Source organism: Triticum aestivum, chromosome 5A (genome assembly GCF_018294505.1).
Source record: "Triticum aestivum cultivar Chinese Spring chromosome 5A, IWGSC CS RefSeq v2.1, whole genome shotgun sequence".
NCBI classification, from domain to species: domain Eukaryota; kingdom Viridiplantae; phylum Streptophyta; class Magnoliopsida; order Poales; family Poaceae; genus Triticum; species Triticum aestivum.
Genome location: NC_057806.1, coordinates 704,766,412 through 704,789,240, shown reverse-complemented (window position 1 = coordinate 704,789,240; position 22,829 = coordinate 704,766,412). Strand labels below are relative to the sequence as shown.

General features: G+C 43.9%; 1 protein-coding gene across 1 annotated transcript; it reads right to left on the bottom strand.

The window, feature by feature from the left end:
* Window positions 1–8,213: 8,213 nt before the first annotated feature.
* Window positions 8,214–8,979, bottom strand: LOC123108540 (dirigent protein 1-like). Its single transcript, XM_044530315.1, has one exon. It carries the CDS (start codon window positions 8,964–8,966, stop codon window positions 8,403–8,405), a length of 564 nt encoding a protein of 187 aa, XP_044386250.1. The 5' UTR covers window positions 8,967–8,979; the 3' UTR covers window positions 8,214–8,402.
* Window positions 8,980–22,829: the final 13,850 nt, after the last annotated feature.

Below are 22,829 nucleotides of genomic sequence, written 5' to 3'. Positions count from 1 at the left end.
ACCAATGGAACTACTCCATCTCACGTGATGATCGGACATGGTTTAGTTGATTTGGATCACGTAATCACTTAGAGGATTAGAGGGATGTCTATCTAAGTGGGAGTTCCTTAGTAATATGATTAATTGAACTTTAATTTATCATGAACTTAGTCCTGGTAGTATTAGCATATCTATGTTATAGATCAATAGCTCGTGTTATTTTCATATGTTCCTGGAGAAAATTGTGTTGAAAGATGTTAGTAGCAATGATGCGGATTGGATCCGTGATTTGAGGTTTATCCTCATTGCTGCACAGAAGAATTATGTCCTTGATGCACCGCTAGGTGACGGACCTATTGCAAGAGCAGATGCAGACGTCATGAACGTTTGGCTAGCTCAATATGATGACTACTTGATAGTTTAGTGCACCATGCTTAACGTCTTAGAATCGGGACTTCAAAGATGTTTTGAACATCATGGACCATATGAGATGTTCCAGGAGTTGAAGTTAATATTTCAAGCAAATACCCGAGTTGAGAGATATGAAGTCTCCAACAAGTTCTATAGCTAAAAGATGGAGGAGAATCGCTCAACTAGTGAGCATGTGCTCAGATTGTCTGAGTACTACAATCGCTTGAATCAAGTGGGAGTTAATCTTCCAGATAAGATAGTGATTGACAGAATTCTCTAGTCACCATCACCAAGTTAGTGGAACTTTGTGATGAACTATAATATGCAAGGGATAACGGTTACAATTCCCAAGCTCTTCGTGATGCTAAAATCGACGAAGGTAGAAATCAAGAAAACATCAAGTGTTGATGGTTGACGAGACCACTAGTTTCAAGAAAACGGCAAAGGGAAGAAGGGGAACTTCAAGAAGAACGGCAAGCAAGTTGCTGCTCAAGTAAAGAAGCCCAAGTCTGGTCCTAAGCCTGAGACTAAGTGCTTCTACTGCAAAGGGACTGATCACTGAAAGTGGAACTGCCCCAAGTATTTCGCGAATAAGAAGGATGGCAAAGTGAACATAAGTATATTTGATATACATGTTATTGATGTGTACTTTACTAGTGTTTATAGCAACCCCTCAATATTTGATACTAGTTCAGTTACTATGATTAGTAACTTGAATCGGGAGTTGCAGAATGAACAAAGACTAGTTAAGGGTGAGGTGACAATGTTGGAAGTAGTTCCAAGATTGATATGATCATCATCGCACACTCCCTATACTTTTGGGATTAGTGTTGAACTTGAATAAGTGTTATTTGGTGTTTGCGTTGAGCATGAATATGATTTGATCATGTTTATTGTAATACGGTTATTCATTTAAGTAAGAGAATAAATTGTTGTTCTGTTTACATGAATAAAACCTTATATGGTTACACACCCAATGAAAATAGTTCATTGGATCTCGATCGTAGTGATACACATAATCATAATATTGAAACCAAAAGATGCAAAGTTAATAATGATAGTGCAACTTATTTGTGGCACTGCCGTTTAGGTCATATTGGTGTAAAGCGCATGAAGAAACTCCATGCTGATGGGTTTTTGGAATCACTTGATTATGAATCAGTTGATGCTTGCGAACCATGCCTCATGGGCAAGATGACTAAAACGCCGTTCTCCGGAACTATGGAACGAGCAACTGACTTATTGGAAATAATACATACTGATGTATGAGATCCGATGAGTGTTAAGGCTCGCGGCGGGTATCATTATTTTCTGACCTTCACAGATGATTTGAGTAGATATGGGTATATCTACTTAATGAAACACAAGTCTGAAATATTTGAAAAGTTCAAAGAATTTCAGAGTGAAGTGGAGAATCATCGTAACAAGAAAATAAAAGTTTCTACGGTATGATCGCAGAGGTAAAATATTTGAGTTACGAGTTTGGCCTTCAGTTAAAACAATGTGAAATAGTTTCACTACTCACGCCACCTGGAACACCATAGCATAATGGTGTGTCCGAACATCATAACCGTACTTTATTAGATATGGTGCGATCTATGATGTCTCTTACCGATCTACCACTATCGTTTTGGGGTTATGCATTAAAGACAGTTGCATTCACGTTTAAAAGGGCACCGTCTAAGTCTGGTTAGACGACACAATCTGAACTGTGGTTTGGCAAGAAACCAAAGTTGTCATTTCTTAAAGTTTGGGATTGTGATGCTTATATGAAAAAGTTTCATCCTGATAAGCTCAAACCCAAATCGGAGAAATATGTCTTCATAGGATACCCAAACGAATTTGTTGGGTACACCTTCTATCACAGATCCGAAGGCAAATTCGTTCCTGAGAATGGATCCTTTCTAGAGAAGGAGTTTCTCTCGAAAGAAGTGAGTGGGAGGAAAGTAGAAAACTTGATAAGGTAATTGTACCTGCTCCCTTATTGGAAAGTAGTTCATCACAGAAATCTGTGCCTGTGACTACTAGACCGATTAGTGAGGAAGCTAATGATGATGATCATGTAACTTCGGATCAAGTTACTACCGAACCTCGTAGGTAAACCAGAGTGAGATCCGCACCGGAGTGGTACGGTAATCCAGTTCTGGAGGTCATGTTACTTGACCATGACGAGCCTACGAACTATGAGGAAGCGATGATGAGCCCAGATTCCGCGAAATGGCTTGAGGCCATGAAATCTGAGATGAGATCCATGTATGAGAACAAAGTATGGACTTTGATTGACTTGCCCATTGATCAGCGAGCCATTGAGATTAAATGGATCTTCAAGTGGAAGACGGATGCTGATAGTAGTGTTACTATCTACAAAGCTAGACTTGTCGAAAAAGGTTTTTTGACAAAGTTCAAGGTGTTGACTACGATGAGATTTTCTCACTCGTATCGATGCTTAAAGTCTGTCCGAATCATGTTAGCAATTGCCGCATTTTATGAAATCTGGCAAATGGATAACAAAACTGCAATCCTTAATGGATTTCTTAAAAAGGGGTTGTATATGATGCAACCAGAAGGTTTTGTCAATCCTAAAGGTGTTAACAAAATATGCAAGCTCCAACGATCCATCTATGGACTGGTGCAAGCATCTCGGAGTTGGAATATACGCTTTGATAAGTTGATCAAAGCATATAGTTTTATACAGACTTACGGTGAAGCCTGTATTTACAAGAAAGTGAGTGGGAGCACTACAACATTTCTGATAAGTATATGTGAGTGACATATTGTTGATCGGAAATAATGTAGAATTATTCTGTAAAGCATAAAGAAGTGTTTGAAAGGAGTTTTCCAAAGAAAGACCTCGGTGAAGCTGCTTACATATTGAGCGTCAAGATCTATAGAGATAGATCAAGACGCTTGATAAGTTTTTTCAATGAGTACATACCTTGACAAGATTTTGAAGTAGTTCAAAATGGAACAGTCAAAAAGAGTTCTTGCCTGTGTTACAAGGTGTGAAATTGAGTAAGACTCAAAGCCCGACCACGGCAGAAGATAGAAAGAGAATGAAAGTCACTCCCTATGCCTCAGCCATAGGTTCTATAAAGTATGCCATGCTGTGTACCAGATCTATTGTATACCCTACACTGTGTTAAGCAAGGGAGTACAATAGTGATCTAAGACTAGATCACTGGACATTGGTCAAAATTATCCTTAGTGGAATAAGGAAATATTTCTCGATTATGGAGGTGACAAAAGGTTCGTCGTAAAAAGTTACGTCGATGCAAGTTTTGACACAGATCTGGATGACTCTAAGTCTCGATCTAGATACATATTGAAAGTGGGAGCAATTAGCTAGAGTAGCTCCGTGCAGAGCATTGTAGACATAGAATTCGCAAAATACTTACGGATATGTATGTGACAGACCCGTTGACTAAAATTATCTCACAAGCAAAACATGATCACACCTTAGTACTGTTTGGGTGTTAATCACATAAATGATGTGAACTAGATTATTGACTCTAGTAAAGCCTTTGGGTATAGGTCACATGACGATGTGAACTATGGGTGTTAATCACATGGTGATGTGAACTCTTAGTGTTGAATCACATGGCGATGTGAACTAGATTATTGACTCTAGTGCAAGTGGGAGACTGAAGGAAATATGCCCTAGAGGCAATAATAAAGTTATTATTTATTTCCTTATATCATGATAAATGTTTATTATTCATGCTAGAATTGTATTAACAGGAAACATAATATATGTGTGAATACATAGACAAACAGAGTGTCACTAGTATGCCTCTACTTGACTAGCTCGTTAATCAAAGATGGTTATGTTTCCTAACCATAAACAAAAGAGTTGTTATTTGATTAACGGGATCACATCATTAGGAGAATGATGTGATTGACATGACCCATTCCATTAGCTTAGCACCCGATCATTTAGTATGTTGCTATTGCTTTCTTCATAACTTATACATGTTCCTATGACTATGAGATTATGCAACTCCCGTTTGCGGAGGAACACTTTGTGCGCTACCAAACGTCACAACATAACTGGGTGATTATAAAGGAGCTCTACAGGTGTCTCCAAAGGTACATGTTGGGTTGGCGTATTTCGAGATTAGGATTTGTCACTCCGATTGTCGGAGAGGTATCTCTGGGCCCTCTCGGTAATGCACATCACATAAGCCTTGCAAGCATTGCAACTAATGAGTTAGTTGTGAGATGATGTATTACGGAACGAGTAAAGAGACTTGCCGGTAACGAGATTGAACTAGGTATTAAGATACCGATGATCAAATCTCGGGCAAGTAACATACCGATGACAAAGGGAACAACGTATGTTGTTATGCGGTCTGACCGATAAAGATCTTCGTAGAATATGTGGGAGCCAATATGAGCATCCAGGTTCCGCTATTGGTTATTGACTGGAGACGTGTCTCGGTCATGTCTACATTGTTCTCGAACCCGTAGGGTCCGCACACTTGAGGTTTCGATGACAGTTATATTATGAGTTTATGAGTTTTGATGTACCGAAGGAGTTCGCAGTCCCGGATGAGATCGGGGACATGACGAGGAGTCTCGAAATGGTCGAGACGTAAAGATCGATATATTGGACGACTATATTCGAACATCGGAAAGGTTCCGAGTGATTCAGGTATTTTTCGGAGTACCGGAGAGTTACGGGAATACGTATTGGGCCTTATTGGGCCATATGGGAAAGAAGAAAAAGGGCCTCAAGCGTGGCCGCACCCCTCCCCTTGGTCTCGTCCGAATTGGACTAGGGAAGGGGGGCGCCCCCTTCCTTCCTTCTCCTTTTCCCTTCCTCTTTTCCTATTCCATATGGGAGGTGGAATCCTACTAGGACTAGGGGTCCTAGTAAGACTCCACACTTGGCGCGCCCCCTCCTAGGGCCGGCCTCCTCCTCCCTTGCTCCTTTATATACGGGGACAGGGGGCACCTCTAGACACACAAGTTGATCCACGTGATCATATTCTTAGCCGTGTGCGGTGCCCCCTTCCACCATAATCCTCGATAATATTGTAGCGGTGCTTAGGCGAAGCCCTGCGACGGTAGTACATCAAGATCGTCACCACGCCGCCGTGCTGACGGAACTCTACCCCGACACTTTGCTGGATCGGAGTCCGAGGATCGTCATCGAGCTGAACGTATGCTAGAACTCGGAGGTGCCGTAGTTTTGGTGCTTGATCGGTCGGGCCGTGAAGACGTACGACTATGTCAACCGCGTTGTTATAACGCTTCCGCTGTCGGTCTATAAGGGTACGTAGATCACACTCTCCCCTCTAGTTGCTATGCATCACCATGATCTTGCGTGTGCGTAGGAAAATTTTGAAATTACTACGTTCCCCAACACATACTACTTTGCTACTAAATATTTTGCTGCGGATATTAAGTCTTTCAGGTGTGGTTGAATTGACAACTCAACTACTAATACTTGTGAATATTCTTTAGCTCCCCTTATGTCGAATCAATAAATTTGGATTGAATACTCTATCCTCGAAAACTATTGCGATCCCATATGCTTGTGGGTTATCAAGATCTTTTTCTGGCACCGTTGTCGGGGTGCATAGCTCTATTTTCTGAGTCACTTGGGATTTATATATGTTGATCACTATGACGAATTGAATTTCTTGATGATCAACTTGCTAGGGTTAATGAAATTGAGAATACTGAAACTGATGATATTTCTGAAACTGATGAAATTATTGAAACTGAAAACTTTGAAACACCTATTAGATCTAGCACTCCTAGATATGAATTCCCCGTTATACCTGAGGGTTATGTTATGGATGGAGAGGTAGCTAGAGACTTTCTTGCTTGTAAGGATAGAGATGATCTTAAGAAATTACTAGTCAAATTAAAAGAAAAAGCTTTGAATGCTAGAATGAAATATGATCCTAAGTTTGCTACTTCACCTATCTTTGTTACTGATAAGGATTATGAATTATCTGTCGATTCTGAGTTAATTACTTTGGTTGAATCTGATCATTTCCATGATTATGAATCGGAAACTGTTGTGGCACATCTTACTAAATTAAATGATATAGCCACCCTATTTGCTCATGAGGAAAAAAATTCGCTGTTACTATTTTTTTTAGTTGTTCCATTTTCTCGTTAAAGGGTGATGCTAAGCATGGTATAATTCTCTTGCTCCTGGTTGTGCGCGTACTCCCCAGGATATGATATATTACTTCTCTGAAAAATATTTTCTTGCTCATAAGAAACAAACTTCTCTATAGGAAATATTTAACTTTGTGCAAATTGAAGAAGAGACAAGTTTGGGGGAGGCTTCTCCAATTACTTAATGTTTTGCCTGATCATTCTCTCAAGAAAAATGAAATACTTGATATCTTTTATAATGGACTAACTGATACTTCTAGGGACCACCTAGATAGTTGTGTTGATTATGTTTTTAGAAAAAGAACTGTTAAACAAGCTGAAGAACTATTGAATAATATATGAAGTAATGATAATGATTGGACTCTCCTCGAACCACTGCCCAAGCCAACTCCAAAGAAAAGAGGTCTTTTATATCTCAGTCCTGAAGATATGCAAGAGGTAAAGAAATCTATGAAAGAAAAATGTATTAAAGCTGAAGATGTTAAGAATTTGCCACCTATTGAAGAAATACATGCTCTTAATACCCTAACACGGGTTTTAATTTTTTTTTCCTCTTGTTTATCTGGTTAATTTGCTCTTTTTCCCTTTAATATGATTTTTCCTTTTGCAATAGTAGAAATACATTTTTTTGTGTATATGAATATTTTAAACAAATACATGTTCAAGTTTTTTTCAAAATAATTGGAGAGCACTTTTCCAATATCCGGTGAAAAAAAATTTAGTACGCGATGAACAATTTTTCATGCAATTTTTAATAAAAGGTCATTTATTTTAGAGAAGTTTTAGTATTTTTTTAAAAAAATATTTCTTTTAAATGTGTCCATAGAACTTAAAGCTCTTCACATATTCTTAAAAAATATTCATCTAATTTTTAGAAAATGTTCGCACAATTTTCTGAAGAAAAAAAATCATGTAACAAAAATGATGTATATACTATATACATGTGTGTGTGTGTGTGTGTGTGTGTGTGTGTGTGTGTGTGTGTGTGTGTGTGTGTGTGTGTGTGTGTTGACCTCTGTCCTTTGGTAATTGTTTTTTAGGAATTTTCCTTCGCTACTTTAACAACCTCACGCACCAAGTTCATAGCTCGCCAGCAAGCAATAGCCCAACCCAGATCCATCGAGGGAGACAGAGAAAAGACAGCAATGAACAAGCAAGCCCAGGCCTATGCCCAAAGAAGGAAAACATGCTACAACAACTAGTAGGGATGACGTCAGCCCGACTAAGACTTTGCAAAGTATCTGAGACCTAGACATACCTTTTTTTTAAAACTAATATGATCATGTGCAGGTTGGATTCCTCATATACTTTCTAGAAAAAGAAGAGGCTCTTCATAGAGGTGTCAATGTGTACATACTTTATATTTTACGTAACGTTACATATATCTACTTTTAAATCTCAATGTCAATCTTTATGGTTATCACAAAATCAACAGATATAAGGTGGATGCCATATGAAGAACTATAAAAGCCTCCTCCCTTTAATATTAGGTAAAGATAAAGATTAGCACTTCTACACCATCAACAAAAAGTCCCACGTGATAATTTCGTCAATTGCAATATCTGTCGGTTCAGTCTTTTAAAGGTGCTCATAGGAATAGAACGTGTTTGTGCGCGGGCACGTGTTCATATATAGAAATGAGTGCATGTGCATGTGTGAACATTTTCATCTCGGACAAAAGACCAGGGTAGAGTGAGAGCGCGCACCGGGCAAACAACTGGCGCTCAAGCATCATCATTTTCTTTTATATATCTCAATTTGCATCCGAAATTCGTTCACACGAGAAAAAGATGAGACAAAATATTACAATATCAAACACGCCAATTATCTTGGTTATTATGGGACGCGTCCACATTGCATCCGCCGGTCGATAATGTTCACGCATGCACGTAGACATCGAGCTCCAGGAGAACGTCGTTCCCATGCCAGTTCACCGTCTTCATCAGCACGTACCCCGTTGCCATCCTGAATCTCCCCATACCGCCGACCACCGGGAGCTCCCGCACCGGCGCCAAGACGTTGTCGCGGCCCGTGACGGCGAGCATGCTCCCGCTGCAGGGCCCGCTGGTGACTACCAGGTCCATGGAGATGTGCAGCGTGGGGTCGCCGCTTATGGAGGACGACGCGATGTAGAACCCCTGGGCGCGTCCGAGGGCCCTGGACGTCGTGTTAGGGCCTTCGGTGAGGGTGTCGTCCATGACCACCACGTCGCCAAAGCGCCGGTCACTGGAGCCTCCAAGAAGCGGGCCGGTGCCGTGGGCGACCACGATGGCGCTGGCGTTTGGTCCGTTGGAGAAATCGTGCATGTAGAAGCGCAGGTGGTAGGATTCTCGCGCGCCCACGCCCCGGAAGGCACAGGCGGCAGGGGGGACGATGACAGCCACAGCCATGGCCATGAGTAGAGGAGCTAGAGCTGCAAAGGTGATGAGTTGGCGAGCCATATCGACTTACCGATCTTGCATGCCAAGGTGATGGACCTAATGGTGCATGGATGTCCTTAAATAGCACGAGCTCCAGCAAGTGGTCGTTATGACAATGATGATGGATGCACGAAAGTAGAGTAATAGTGCTAGATCACTGCTCAGCTTTTGCAAGTGCGATCGATGCATGGCAGAAGATAATGAATGAATTAATCAAGGGAGCGCATTTTACTGCCTGTATACTACTAAAAAAAAAGATGTTTCTGAGTTGGGCGATAACGTGATGCTGCAAAACAAATTTTTTTTAAGGTGAAAGGAGTTTTATTCCATAGATATAGAGGCAAAAAAAATCCTCGATACATGGTGGTTCTTAGTACTCCCTCTTTCCCGAAATATAAGACGCCGTTTGACTTTTCTAGTCTTCGTCGCACAACTTTGACTATAAGTTTTACTTATTGTATGTCTATAAAATTAGTATAGCGATATATGAAATAAAATTATTTTGCAAGAAAAATATGACTATGCCATTTATACATGTCCAATTCAACTACTTTGATATTATATATTAGTGGTCAAAGTCATGCATCAAAGACTGTGCAAAGTTAAGCTTGCCTTATATGTTGGGAAGGAGGGAGTACTAGATAGACCAAACAAATACTGTGGCTAAATAAGAAACTTCCCTAAAAAAAACTAAATAAGAAACTAGGGAATTTATAATAAAAATAAAATAAAATAACTACCATCGTTAATTTGTTTCGTCTGGTGGGTCTTATTAACCGGCCAGAACCATTTCAATGCATTAGCTTGCCTGAACTATTTCAAACACGGGGATACACGGACATACAATGGCACGTAGTAGTACAGCTCTTTTTGGATGTTTGTTTTTTCTTTGAGAATCACTGATAGGGGTGGGGGAGTTCTCCTTAGGCTTTGATCCAATTTATAAGAAAAATCGAATCAAAAACCTTAACAAGTTAACCCCGTTTATGAAAAAACTGGGCCGTAACCATACAAATATCAAAGTTAAAGAAGAAGAGAAGAAATGAATGCCCAAGAGAAGGCACGACCTAGCAGCACGCATATGACCATCACCACGAGAGGCACATATAGATGAGGTGGTTGTCGGAACCGCCTCGAATGCTCAAAGCTCCGTAGGTGGTTCCTTATGATTAACTGCTTCTAATGCGCACTGTCACGGAGGCGTTTCGTTAGAAAACGCCTCCATTCTTATCTTCAAAGCTGTCAAATTCCTTCAATTTAGTACACAGGCTTGCTACTAAAATAAACATAAAACAACATACTTTTGAACACTTAGAATACACACAAGGGCTGCCTCTAAGTTCCATAAAACATCACACAATTCACATACAATGCCACTTAAAACATCACACAAGTTCAATAAGACACAAACAAAAGTTAAACATAGTGTTAAACATCACACAAATTTCAACAATTAAACATAGTCCTAGGGTTCAAGCAACAGAACAACAGTTGCAACAACACTGCCTCCAGCATCTCTGGCACCTGTAGCACCATGTCGATCGGCCGATATGGCATGACAAGACAATGGAGAATGGACGATCTGATGGCGCTTGCATGGATGCCCATAAATAGCATGAGCAGCTAGCAAGTGGACGTGCCATTAATGGCAAAAGGCGTTGAGGTGACCTGGCTGGCCAAAAGCCTAATGAAGCTGTCGGTCTGCGTCGAAGATGATAAGAGCAAAGCGCATGCGTGCTGATAGTGGCTTCAGTCAGTACATAAAGGATGGCCACAAATAAAGGTAGAAGTAGTGCTCGAGTACTGCCAATTTGCAACTTTTGCCCAAAATAAGGAATTAGTTTAGCTGTACGCATAGGTTAAACAAACAACACATAGTAAGTCAAATAGAAAACCAGGGAATTTATGCCCAAAAAAAACAACCGCACATAGTACGTGCTGTCTTAGGTGAACTATGGTGGGCATTTGCCGATAACCATTTCAAGTAAATCAATGAATCGGAATACGGAGACTTACAATGGAAGTACAATCACACATAGAACCACAATAAAAGAAGGGTTGGTAAGCTCACCCCACGACATTTGTGTGTCCTCGCCATATTCACAAGGGAACTGCCGGCCGAGCCGACACCACAATACCTCTTCTAGTGTCGATCTGATCTAAAGGCCAATAGCAATCGAGTCCACACACGACATTGATATGTCATTGCGTGAATGAAAGACATACATAATGTACCGAGACTACACCCCAGAACACCCCCACCACAACACCTCATCTGGTGTTGATATAGTTTAAATACATGAAAATCTTTGAAATTCATGAACATTTTTCAAATTCAAAACCATTTTCAAAATTCGTCTTTAAAAAGAGAACAAACTTCAAATCCATGATTTTTTTTGGAATTTGGGATCTTTTTAAAAATTTGGTGACATTTGTTTTAAAACTCCTGAACATCTTTAAATTGATGAAGCTTTTTATGAATTTGCAAACATTTTTAAAATTTTAGAAAGTGCGTAGAAAACCGTCAAAAGTAAAAAAAACAGCCAAAAAAATACGTTGGTCCTGTAGTTTTTTCCATTTTGAATTTTTTAGGGGAATTTTGTTCTTTTAGGACAAACAGCCAAGCTTAACTTATCATTGTTTAGCAAAATTGCGACAGTGAAATCATTTGTAGACAAGCTAGTCCTGTAGGTGTAAGGCACAACTATATCATTGTTTAGCAACGTCCATAAATGGGCCGGCCCAGCCCATGGGAGGCCACAGCCCACTGCCTTGTTTTTTCTTCTGTTTTTAACATTTTTATTTATTTTTATTTTCTGTTTATAATTCCAAATATTCTAAAAAATTAAATCAAGGATTTGAAAAATGTTAAATGAGTATAGAGTAGATATTTCTCTTGTATACAAAAAATATATACAACGTATCTGAAAAAAGTTGACAATCTATTTTTATAATATTAATTAAGCATTTGAAACAAAATAAAACAAGTATTTGAAAATGTTAGTCAAGCATTCGAAAAAGTTAATATGTATAGAAAATATGTTTATCATGTATAAGAAAAATTATACAAAAGAATACAGTGTGTATAAAAAAATCATGTTAGAAAATATTAAACGTGTACACACTAATGTTCCTAGTGTATACGGAAAATACAGGACGTACATTAAAAAAGTAGACATCAGAAAACATATATTTTTAAAAATTTGATTGTATTTGTATTCAAAAAATGTTAATCATGTTTATAAAAAGATGTTCAGGATGCATATATAGAAAATGGACATTATGTGTGAAAATGTTTATTGCCATTAATAAAATATTCACCGTGTATTGAAAAATGTTGACCATGTATTCAAAAAGTGTTAATCTTGTATTTGAAAAATCTTATATGTGTATTAGATATATTCCAAAAGTGTACAATGTGTATGAAAAAAAATTAGATATATAAAATATAAGTTTTCAGAAAATGTTAATCATATATATCAAAATATTAAACGTGTATATATAATATGTTTCCGATGTATATGAAAAATGTTGAGTGTGTATTGAAAATAGTTTTCATGTGTTGAACAAAAAGAAAACCGATGAAAATCAACAAAGAAGCAAAGAAAAAGGAAGAAGCCCGATAAAAACCATCCTGCTCATCTCCGCAATGAGCCCCCGTCTAGTCATTCCCACAGACCAGGAGCCTCTGCAACATCTCCTTCAGCTATTGGTTCTCACTAGAAAACATTCCCGTGTGTTATAATAGGAGAAAAAATATATCATGACTCTATTCCAATAAGCATGTGTTAAGACTCTAACAGATCCACGTCCTCTAATTCGACACGACACCTGATTGTGTCACTTCTTATCCTTCTTCCCACCCTCACGGACGGTGACCATGATACCCACCTGATCACAACGCGTCAAATGTGGTCAATCCTAAGGCGATGGGTTCACCACCGCATGTCACAGCAATCATTGTGTCCACGCAAGGAAATGTTCAAATCTTCAACAACTAATCTCGGCGAGCTAGACATGTGGGCTTCCCTTCTCAAGCTACTCCTTGCACCTGGTCCATACATCTCCCCTCATACTTATACTCCCTTTTGCATGATCAAACAATGATTGCCATGAATCAGGGTTGGGCCAGGCGAGGAGGTGGTCGCGGCACATCAGTGAGAGCACTAGTAGAAAACAGGGCTTTGGTTCGGGCCTGGCCAGCCCATTAGTCCCGGTTCAGTCACGAACCGGGACCCATGGGGGCATACGTCCCGGTTCGTGAGCACAGGGGGGCGGCCGGGGCCTCGTGGGCATTGGTCCCGGTTCGTCTGGACTCATTTGTCCCGGTTCCTGGCACGAACCAGGACCAATGGGCCTCGCTCCTGGCCCACATACATTGGTCCCGGCTCGTGGCTAGAACCGGGACAGAAGGGGGAGCTTTAGTCCCGGTTCCAGCCACGAACCGGGACAAATGAGTTGCCTATATATACCCCATCGCCGCAGCAGAGCAGTCCACAGTGCTCTGTTTTTTCTGGCCAGCAAAGGGAGGGCATTTGGGTGCTCTAGCTCACCTCCTATGTACATGAGGTGTTCGATGAAATGCCCGAGCCACACTAGTTAAGCTTTCTTCTCTCGAAGCTCGACCTCCAAGCTCTATTTTCCCCGAGATTTGCATAGGTTTAGCGGTCCGTCACGTCCCGTCTCCGTCTTCACCGCTGTCGATCGCCTGCGCCAATCTCGTCGCCGGCACCTCCGTGGTGAGCCTCTTGTTCTTGTCTTCTTTATGAAAGAAAAAATATTCTTACTTTAGATAGATACTTGTCTATTTTTCTTACTTTTATTATTGCTTGTTATTATATAGTGCTATGGTTTTGGTATCCGCCCCTGTCGGCCCTCGTCCTGGCTATGATTCGGATGTGGTATATATTATATTTTTATAACTATTTGGTTCATTTATTGTTTATGACAATTATGCCAACCAATGTGACATAGATTTTATTTATGTAGGAGGTAATTGAACCGGAAATTCCAACCGACCCTATTGTCAAGAGGTTAAATTTAGTTGAAGAAGAAAACAATTACTTGAAGGAAAAAAATAAAAAAATTAAGGAGGAGAAGATGATATTGGAGTTGCATGTTGCGGATGTCGTCGATGATCACAAGATCAAGATGGATGCAATGCGGTTGAAGATGAGAAAGATTAAAAAATATGCCATTCATACCGAGGCTTGGTATCATTATGCTTCGTGTATATAAGCAAGACTTGTGAAAATTTCCACTTCTCATCTCGCAGTTGCCGCCCCGATGACATCGACGCCGCCAGGCTGCCGCCCCCGACTGTCGTCGCCGTCGCCCCTGCCCCGGCCTCGCCGCACCCTGCCCCGACCTCGACGCGCCCTGCCCCGACCTCGCCGTCGTCGAGCCCTTCCCCGACCCCGCTGCGTGCTGCCCCGACCTCGCCATCGCGCACGCCGAGCGCCCTGCCCCGACCTCGCCGTCGCTCGCCTGCACTGTGAGCCTCACCGCGCCGTTCCCCCTCCCCGCCCCCCCCCCCCACGCCCCAACGCTGCCGCGCGCCCGCCCCGACGCCGACGTCGAAGGCCCGTTCACATATATAGACTTTTTTCCATATTGTAGTAGTAGATGATGACGATCATGATGTATGTATGTTCATATGCAAAAGTTAGGATTTTTTCTGTTCATAGAACTTTTTTGGTGATATTATTGTAGAATATGCAAACGTTTGTATGGTCATATGCAAAGAATATGCCATTTTTATAGAATTTTAATGAATTTTTCTGTTGTAATTTTGTTCATACAATTTTTATTGTTTTTCTCTTGTAATTCTGTTCATAAAGTATTTTTTATTGTTTATGTTTAGTTTAGGAAGAAGGAAAAGAAAAAGGAGAAGAAGAGGAGAGAAAGAAGAGGAAAAAAGGAAAAAAAGAGGAGAAGAAGAAATGCATAGAGGAGAAGAAGGAAAAAATCTATTTTTTCTTCTTCTCCTATATTCCTTTCTTCTTCTCCTCTTTTTTTTCTTCTTTTTTTCTTCGATCTTCTCCTCTTTTTATTTCTTCTTCGTCTTCTTATTTTTTATCGGGTGTGTCATTGTCGATATACCTCCTCCCGATAACTTCAACACGACGGGGGGTCGATATACCCCCTCCCCGATAACATTATTTTCCCATGTATCCACCTGTTGTTGTCGATATAACCCCCTCTCGGATAACTTCGACATGAGGGGCGGTCGTTATATATACCCCCTCTCGACCGTGATAACTTATACCACGGGAGCACCCCCCCCCCGGCCCTCTCACTCGACCAAAACTCTCGAGGACACCCAAACCCTAGAAAAAAACGATGTCGGTCTCCTACCCCCTCCCTCGCGCCCCTACCCGACAAACTCTCTCGAGGCCACCCAAATTTACCAAGTTAAAAGAGCGTTGTCGTCGAGGCCACCCCAAACCCTTGAAGCATTGCCGAGGCCACCCCAAACCCTTGATGTGTTGCCGAGACCACCCCAAACCCTAGAGAAGCGTCTAGGCCACTAATATGATTCCTTATTGTGATTAGCTAGCTAGTTCTACGTTTGCCACTAATATATCCATCTGTCATGTTTGAATAATAATTGCCATCTTGTAAATATTTGCAGAAACTATGGAGCACCCCCGAGACGAAGCAACAGAAGCGGTGTTGGGGGATATAATCGCAGCCGGAAGTGATGTCGTCATGTCGTTTCTCAACAAAACCGATGGTCTGGAAGAACAGGGTGAAGAAGCAGGCTATGGTGATCGAACAATGAAGGAGGAAGGACATGATTATGATGGCTCCAGTGACCGAATGTCGGTGGAAGAAGGACACCTTAATGACGGCTTCGGCGAACGAATGCCGGTGGAAGAAGGACACCGTGATGACGGCTCCGGTGACCGAACGGAGTCCGGCCAGGTATATATATTAATTAAGCATGTGCTAACTATAGCTAATTTATGCATTAATTGTTTTTGGTATGTACACATATTAATTAATAACTCTCGTCTTTCTTCTTTCTTCTAGCCCTCCAGATCGAACACAACTTCGGTAAAGAGACGAGTCCCGAAGAAAAAGTTGCGCTCGGATGAAAGGTTTGAGATCACAGCAATCGCGCGCGATGGCCAACCGATTGAACCCATCCGGACAAAGGAAGCATTTGCTGCTCAGTGCGGGGTTCTTGTTAGGGACAAGATCCCGATCACCATCCACCAATGGTACAAGCCGGCTAAAGATGACCCTAAGGTGTCTTATGTTAACGATATGCAGAAAGATGATCTCTGGACCGCGCTGAAGGCAAATTTCACCCTACCGCCACAGGAGGATCCGGAGAAGCCAGTTAAAGAGCAATTGATCAAGTCTCATGCTCTTAAGAAGATGGCAGAACTATTCAGGAGGTGGAAAAATGAGCTGAAAACAACGTTTGTCAACGAAGAAGAGACACCAGAATTCACCGGCCGGTATGAGAAGATCAGAGATCAGTGGGACAAATTTGTGGCCCACAAGACATCGGACAAGAGTAAGAAGATGTCAGCGACAAACAAGAAAAATACTGCAAAGAAGAAGCTTCACCATCGCACGGGGTCAGGTGGCTACCTCAAAGCCCGGCCGTTGTGGGCCAAGGCTGAGAATGACCTGCAAGATAAAGGGGTCGAACCAGAGACATTGAACTGGCCAGACCGTTGCCGAACTTGGTTCTTCGAATACCCGTATCAGGGAACCTTGGACCCTGTATTAGGGAAGTGCCGTTGGACGAACGAGCAACTGCGAATACCTGTCACGAAGCTTCGACAGTATATCGATGCAGCGCAGCAAGGGACGTTCGTTCCAAACAGAGAGAACGACGAGCTCACAATGGCCCTCGGGAATCCTGAGCACCCTGGACGGACACGAGGCACGCCAGGTGTAACACTCCGAGAATCATGCTACAGTAATCTCATGCCTGATGATGCCTTGTCATCATAATGAAGTTGATAATCCTCACTTGTTTCAAACACAGGTCAAATTCAGATTCCAAAAAACAAGTCAAATTCTTGTTTCTCCAAATTGTCGAGCAAAAATGTTCGATGGGTTGAAAATATTCGCTAACTAATTTTAATGAATGGTTCAACATCATTTGAGGTAAATTAAAATAGTTCCAAATCAGCTTTTTCTTATACTTTTCCATTTGTGAAAAATTCAAATCAATTCAAACTCCTCCCAAACTTTTTGTGGTAGTGCCAAATATTGCAATGTATTTATGTGGCCAAGTTCCACATTTTTACAAAGACAAATTGGCAGCTCAAAATATTGCAAGCAGATTCCGCAAACAGAATAAAAATAAAACAAAAAGAGAAAGGCCAATACCCCCCCCTAATACACCGGCCCACCTCTTCCCGCTTAACCCCCCACGCCTCCTCGAACCCTAGCCCGATCCACCACCACACCCCCACTCCCCCCCCCCCACGATCCCTCGCTCCTCTCCCCCACCCCACGATCCGATCTGGATGGGGGCGCCTCCAGCCCCGCCCGAGCCGGCGCCCCCATCGCTCGATGCCGTCGCCCGCCTCCCTCCTCCACGCTCCACGGAGCCCATCCTCGCAGCCATCGCCCGGCGCTGCCTCGCAGTCGTCCTCCTTGCCCCTCCACTTCCTCGTGCGACGCCCGCCTGAAGCCGCGGCCTCGCCTCGCCACCGACCCGACGTCGTCGCTCGCATCCCCGTCTCCTCCTCGTACGGCTCCTTCGAGCCTCGCCGGTGTTCCCCTGCAACGGGGGTGAGCCGCCGTCCGTCCTCCTCTCCCCCTCGTTTCACCAACGTAGGCCGTCGTTCGCGCCGCCCGGTCTTCGTCCAGTGGCCGCGGTCACCGCGACCATGACCGCGTCGCCGCTCCCCTACCTGCGCTCCTCGCGGTCCCGTGCCCCTGCTCGTGCTTGCCCGCGTCCTGTGCGCCCCGCCACGCCCGGAGCCCGTGTGCTCGCTGCTGCGCCCCTGCCCCCAAAGCCGTTGCTCCGCTTCTGTCCCGCGCCGGCCTTCGCTCTGCAGCCCGGCGCCGCGCCTCGCCACACTCCCGCCTGTCTGCTGCAGTCCGCCGCGGCCCGCGCTCCCTGCTGGCCGCCCCGCGCGCGCCCCCACCCGCGCCTGGCCGCCGGAGCCCGGCCGGCGGAGCTCTCTGCTCTGACCCGTCGGGTGCCCCTGCCCGCGCCCGTTGAACGCCTGCTTCGGTGGCCTCCTGGGCCACTGGCAACCAGGGCCCACAACCCCCCTGTTCTGTTAAAAATGTGTTAATAAAAATAAATTAAATACTAAAATATTTAATTAACTAATTAGTGGTTCAGTTAATTAACTTAATTAATTTTCCCTAATTAACTAATTAGCTAATTAGTTAGTCAGAGGACTCTATGACAGTGGGGCCCCACCCCTAGTTAGCTTAATTTAACCCCCCCTTTAAAATATGCGGCACTGACGGATGGGCCACATTGACCCTGTTGACTGGTCAACTTTGACCCAGTCAACGCTGACTGGGCACTGAACGGCCCCACACGTCAGGGTTGAGTGCTGACGTCATAATGACATCATGCTGATGCAATAACCCCATTTTAGATTTAATAATAATTCTAGAATAGTGTTTAAAACTTTGAAAAATCATAGAAAATAATCCGTAGCTCGGATGAAAAAGTTTTCTACATAAAAGTTGCTCAGAACGACGAGACGAATCTGAACACGTGGTCTGTTTACCTGTCAGATGCCTCTAACTATCTGAACATGGAACATTCCCCCTCCGGTCATCTGTCTGACACCGGTCCGGAACCGGGAAAACATTCCCGGTTGTTTTCCCCCTTCACCTATATCATGGAGCCATACGTTAAGTCACACCCGGCACAACATATTGCCACATTATGCTTTGTGATGCTATGTTTGCTTTATATTTACTGTTTCTTCCCCCTCTTCTCTCTGATAGACCCCGAGACCGATGCTGCCCCTGTGATCGACTACGTCGACGACGACCCCCCCCCCCTTGCCAGAGCAACCAGGCAAGCCCCCCTTTGATCATCCCGATATCGCCCATTCCATTCTCTCATGCTTGCATTAGATTTTGCTACTGTTATTGTTTGCTCCTATTCTGCTGCATAGCCTGTTTATTGTAACCTGCTATTGTTACCTACCTGCGTATCCTAAACTGCTTAGTATAGGTTGGTTAGAGACCCATCAGTGACCCCCCACTTGACCCGACTGCCCCGCTGGATTATCAGAAGACCCGATCAACGGGATCGAAGACCAGGCCCCGACACCTCACGTCACATCACGCCCCTTTGTTGCTCGACTCTGCAGAGTTACCATCGAGTGCCGAGGGTGGAACCTCATACATCACTCCTGATGAGATCTCTGTAGAGTAGCTATTCGGTCGTGGTCATCGAGGGTGATTTCCCCCTTAACCACTTCCGATATGACTCTGTCGTGCAACCCCTCTAGTGTGAACCTCGAGGGTGGTTCCTCTTACGTTCACCTTGATGTTTACATCGAGTGGGAATCCGACAAGGGTGATTTCTCAGGTTTCCCCCCTTGGTGTTAGACACACGGTTACTATGGTTACTATGACTTTACACTGGACCCTGTTACTAAAGACGGGTTGGCCCTGAGGGGTACCCGCGCGAGCTTAATTGCAAGTGATGTGGAGTCGGGTTGACCTGGAGGGTGCCCGCGAGATAATTACGAGGCGTGGCCGGGCATTCTTAGCCCTTGCCGCAAGTACTCGAGACGGGGCAACGGGGTCACATCTTTCGTGAGTCTCTGCTTGTTACCGCGCGTTCCTAATCCACTACGATTTGGATATTTGATCCGAGGGGCCTCTGGCCTGATAGCACTAACCATCACGTGGGCATAGTATGGGCGTTCTGCGTCATATACATCAGCTGAAACTTAATAGACGTCAGCGACTGAGCAGCGCACGCTGGGTTGGTGCGTAAGCACCTGCCTTGTTGAAGGAGGTAGCTAGGTATGCTCACCGGCCGCGTACGCAACGTACAGGAGTTCCCGGGGAGATGGCCCATGACCCCTGGGGGCATAGGTTTAGTCCGGCGTGCTGGCCTCTCTATTAAGCCTAGGTCGGGTTGCGGCGTATTGTTTGGCCGAGGCCGGGCATGACCCAGGAAAGTGAGTCCGGCCGGAGTTAATCGAGCATGGTGGGTAAGTTGGTGCACCCCTGCAGGGAAGAAAATATCTATCGATAGTCTGTCCTACGGTAACGGACACTTGGAGTTGTATCCCGATCGATACAAGTAGAACTGGATACTTAAGATGAGACATCGAGATGAGACTTGGATATGAGATGATAATTGGATAGTATGGCTCTGGGATTGCTTTCTCGTAGAGAGTCGAGAAAGGATCTCTGGCCGAGGTTGATAACATTACTACTACTTTACTTTATGCTACTCTACTCCCTCCTGTTGTTGCAAGATGGTGGTTTCCAGAAGATGTTAGTCTTCGATAGGCTAGGCTTTTCCCTTCCCTTTTGGCATTTTGCAGTTTAGTCCACAGATACAACCCTTTCCTTTGATACGGATGCATACTTAGTTTAGATCTGATGTAAGTCTTGCGAGTACTTTGGATGAGTACTCACGGTTGCTTTGCTACTTCTTTTTTCCCCATACCCGATCGTTGCGACCAAATGACGGATCCCAGGAGCCAGACGACACCACTGAAGACTACTACTACCCCGAGGGTGCCTACTACTACGTGACGACCGCTGACGACTTGGAGTAGTTAGGAGGCTCCTAGGCAGGAGGCCTTGCCTTTTCGATCAATGTTGCTTTTGTGCTAGCCTTCTTAAGGCAAAACTTGTCTAACTTATGTCTGTACTCAGATATTATTGCTCCCGCTGACTTTTGTGTGTTTGAGCTTATGTATTCGAGCCCTCGAGGCCCCTGGCTTGTAATATAAAGCTTGTATTATTTTCATTTGTGTCTAGAGTTGTGTTGTGATATCTTCCCGTGAGTCCTTGATCTTGACCGTACACATTTGCGTGTATGATTAGTGTATGATTGAATCGAGGACATCACACCAGGCTCCGTTCCGTGGAAGGCCGGGTTTTCGAACGCAGGCGGATACAAATGCCAGGAGAGGAGGAAGAAAGTGGAGCAGACCCAAATGCAAGCGCTGCACGCAAGGGTACAAGCGATAGAGGAACAAGAAGCACATCGCAGCAAGCGACCTGCCGAAGCTTCCCCCGAAGTTACCCCACCATCTCAGCGGAGAAGCAGTGTGTCTTTCATTGAGCTGCTTCAGCTGGAGCCTGTCTTCACGACTCCTGCTAGCTATCCCGTGGACTTAATCACATAGTCTCAACATTGCTACCTTATGACGCAATGGATGAAATTGAAAGTCAAGGCGGCTGTTGGCTCTGTTGCACCTCCTGAACCTGACGCAACTTCTCACTACCGGCCGATCCCAGAAGGATATGCTAGGGTGATGGTGGATGAAATAACTGACGGATTTGAGGACCTCGAGCTTGACCACCCTACGGGTGAAGGGGAGACTCGGCTGGGTTCTTCTCTGAAGACTCCATGCCTATGGCGGAAGGAGCTCATCAACCTTCCGAACTGTACGCCTTCGCCTCCTCCTCCTCCTCCAGCGAGTTAGGACACTCCGCCTCCTCCTCCGGCGAGTGATCAGGGCACTCAGCCTCCTTCTCCGGCATGTGGTGGCACTCTGCCTCCTTCTTCGCCTACGCCGGCGCGCCCGAGCAGCCAACAGCCTCCTCCTGATCCGCCTCGCCAGCAAGGGCGGAAGAGACCCGCCGCCGCTCTGGCTGCTCCGGCACGTCATAGTCCTTCTACTCTGCCTCGTAAGCAACAAAAGAAGACAGCCGCAGCCGTTCCTTCTGCTTGGCCGACGTCTAGCAGTACAGCCAGAGGCGGGAGACAATACAGATTCGGTCAATCTCTCAAGCCTCTAGAGAAGTTACCATATGAGAGGATCGTGGAGGAAACCACGAAGATCGTGCAAGCAGAAGTGAGGGACTTCTTTGAAGTGGTGAAAGCAAAGAAACATCCACCTCTGGAGGAGAAGATAGATCCGGTGAAAGCGAAGCGCACTCTGGCTGCCCTGAAGAAACCACCAAAGTCTCCGTCAAAAGGCAACTATGAGCGCATTATTAAAGGTCATTTATCGAAGCAGAGCGGTCGGGAAGTACTATCAGTGATCAAAGGTTAAAAGAACGACGAGCTGGGAAAAAATTGCCCAGCTCGGCGAACAAGCGAACCAATCGTGCCCCCCGCTCAAGGTGTCTAGCGATATCATCGCTAATGATCCGAGGATGGTGCCCGGTTATACCAATCTTGGAGATTACCTGCCCGACAATGTAGATTATGATTTCTTGGAGGTGGACGAACACAGATACCATTACGGGAAGCCTCTCGTCAAAGATGGAAGATCTCTAACAACGATGATGCGAAGATTTCATGATTGGTACATGAAAATCTGCAGAGAGTCTGGGGGTGAATATTTTGACGCTGAGAGTTAAAAAGGAGCATGACCTCGTTGGATTTGATCTGTTGAATGTTCCATTGAGGAGTTCTTCCAGTTTTTCAATCAAAAGGCCCATTATAAATTAACGGTCACTTGCTACTGTCTGTAAGTACTACTTCTATCATTAAGTCTCTATATATAGGTCAGCTCTTTCATTGCATGTATATATAATTATCCTCACTATATTATACAGATTGAAGATCGCCGAATTGAAGAAAAGACAAATCGGTGATATTGGGTTCATTAACACAAATCTTATAGATGCATATACGGTTGAATTTAAGGCCAGAGAGACCAAGGCCAACTTGCTACGATCGTTCGTAATAAATGAAAACAAAGATATAATACTCTTTCCTTATAACTTCAAGTG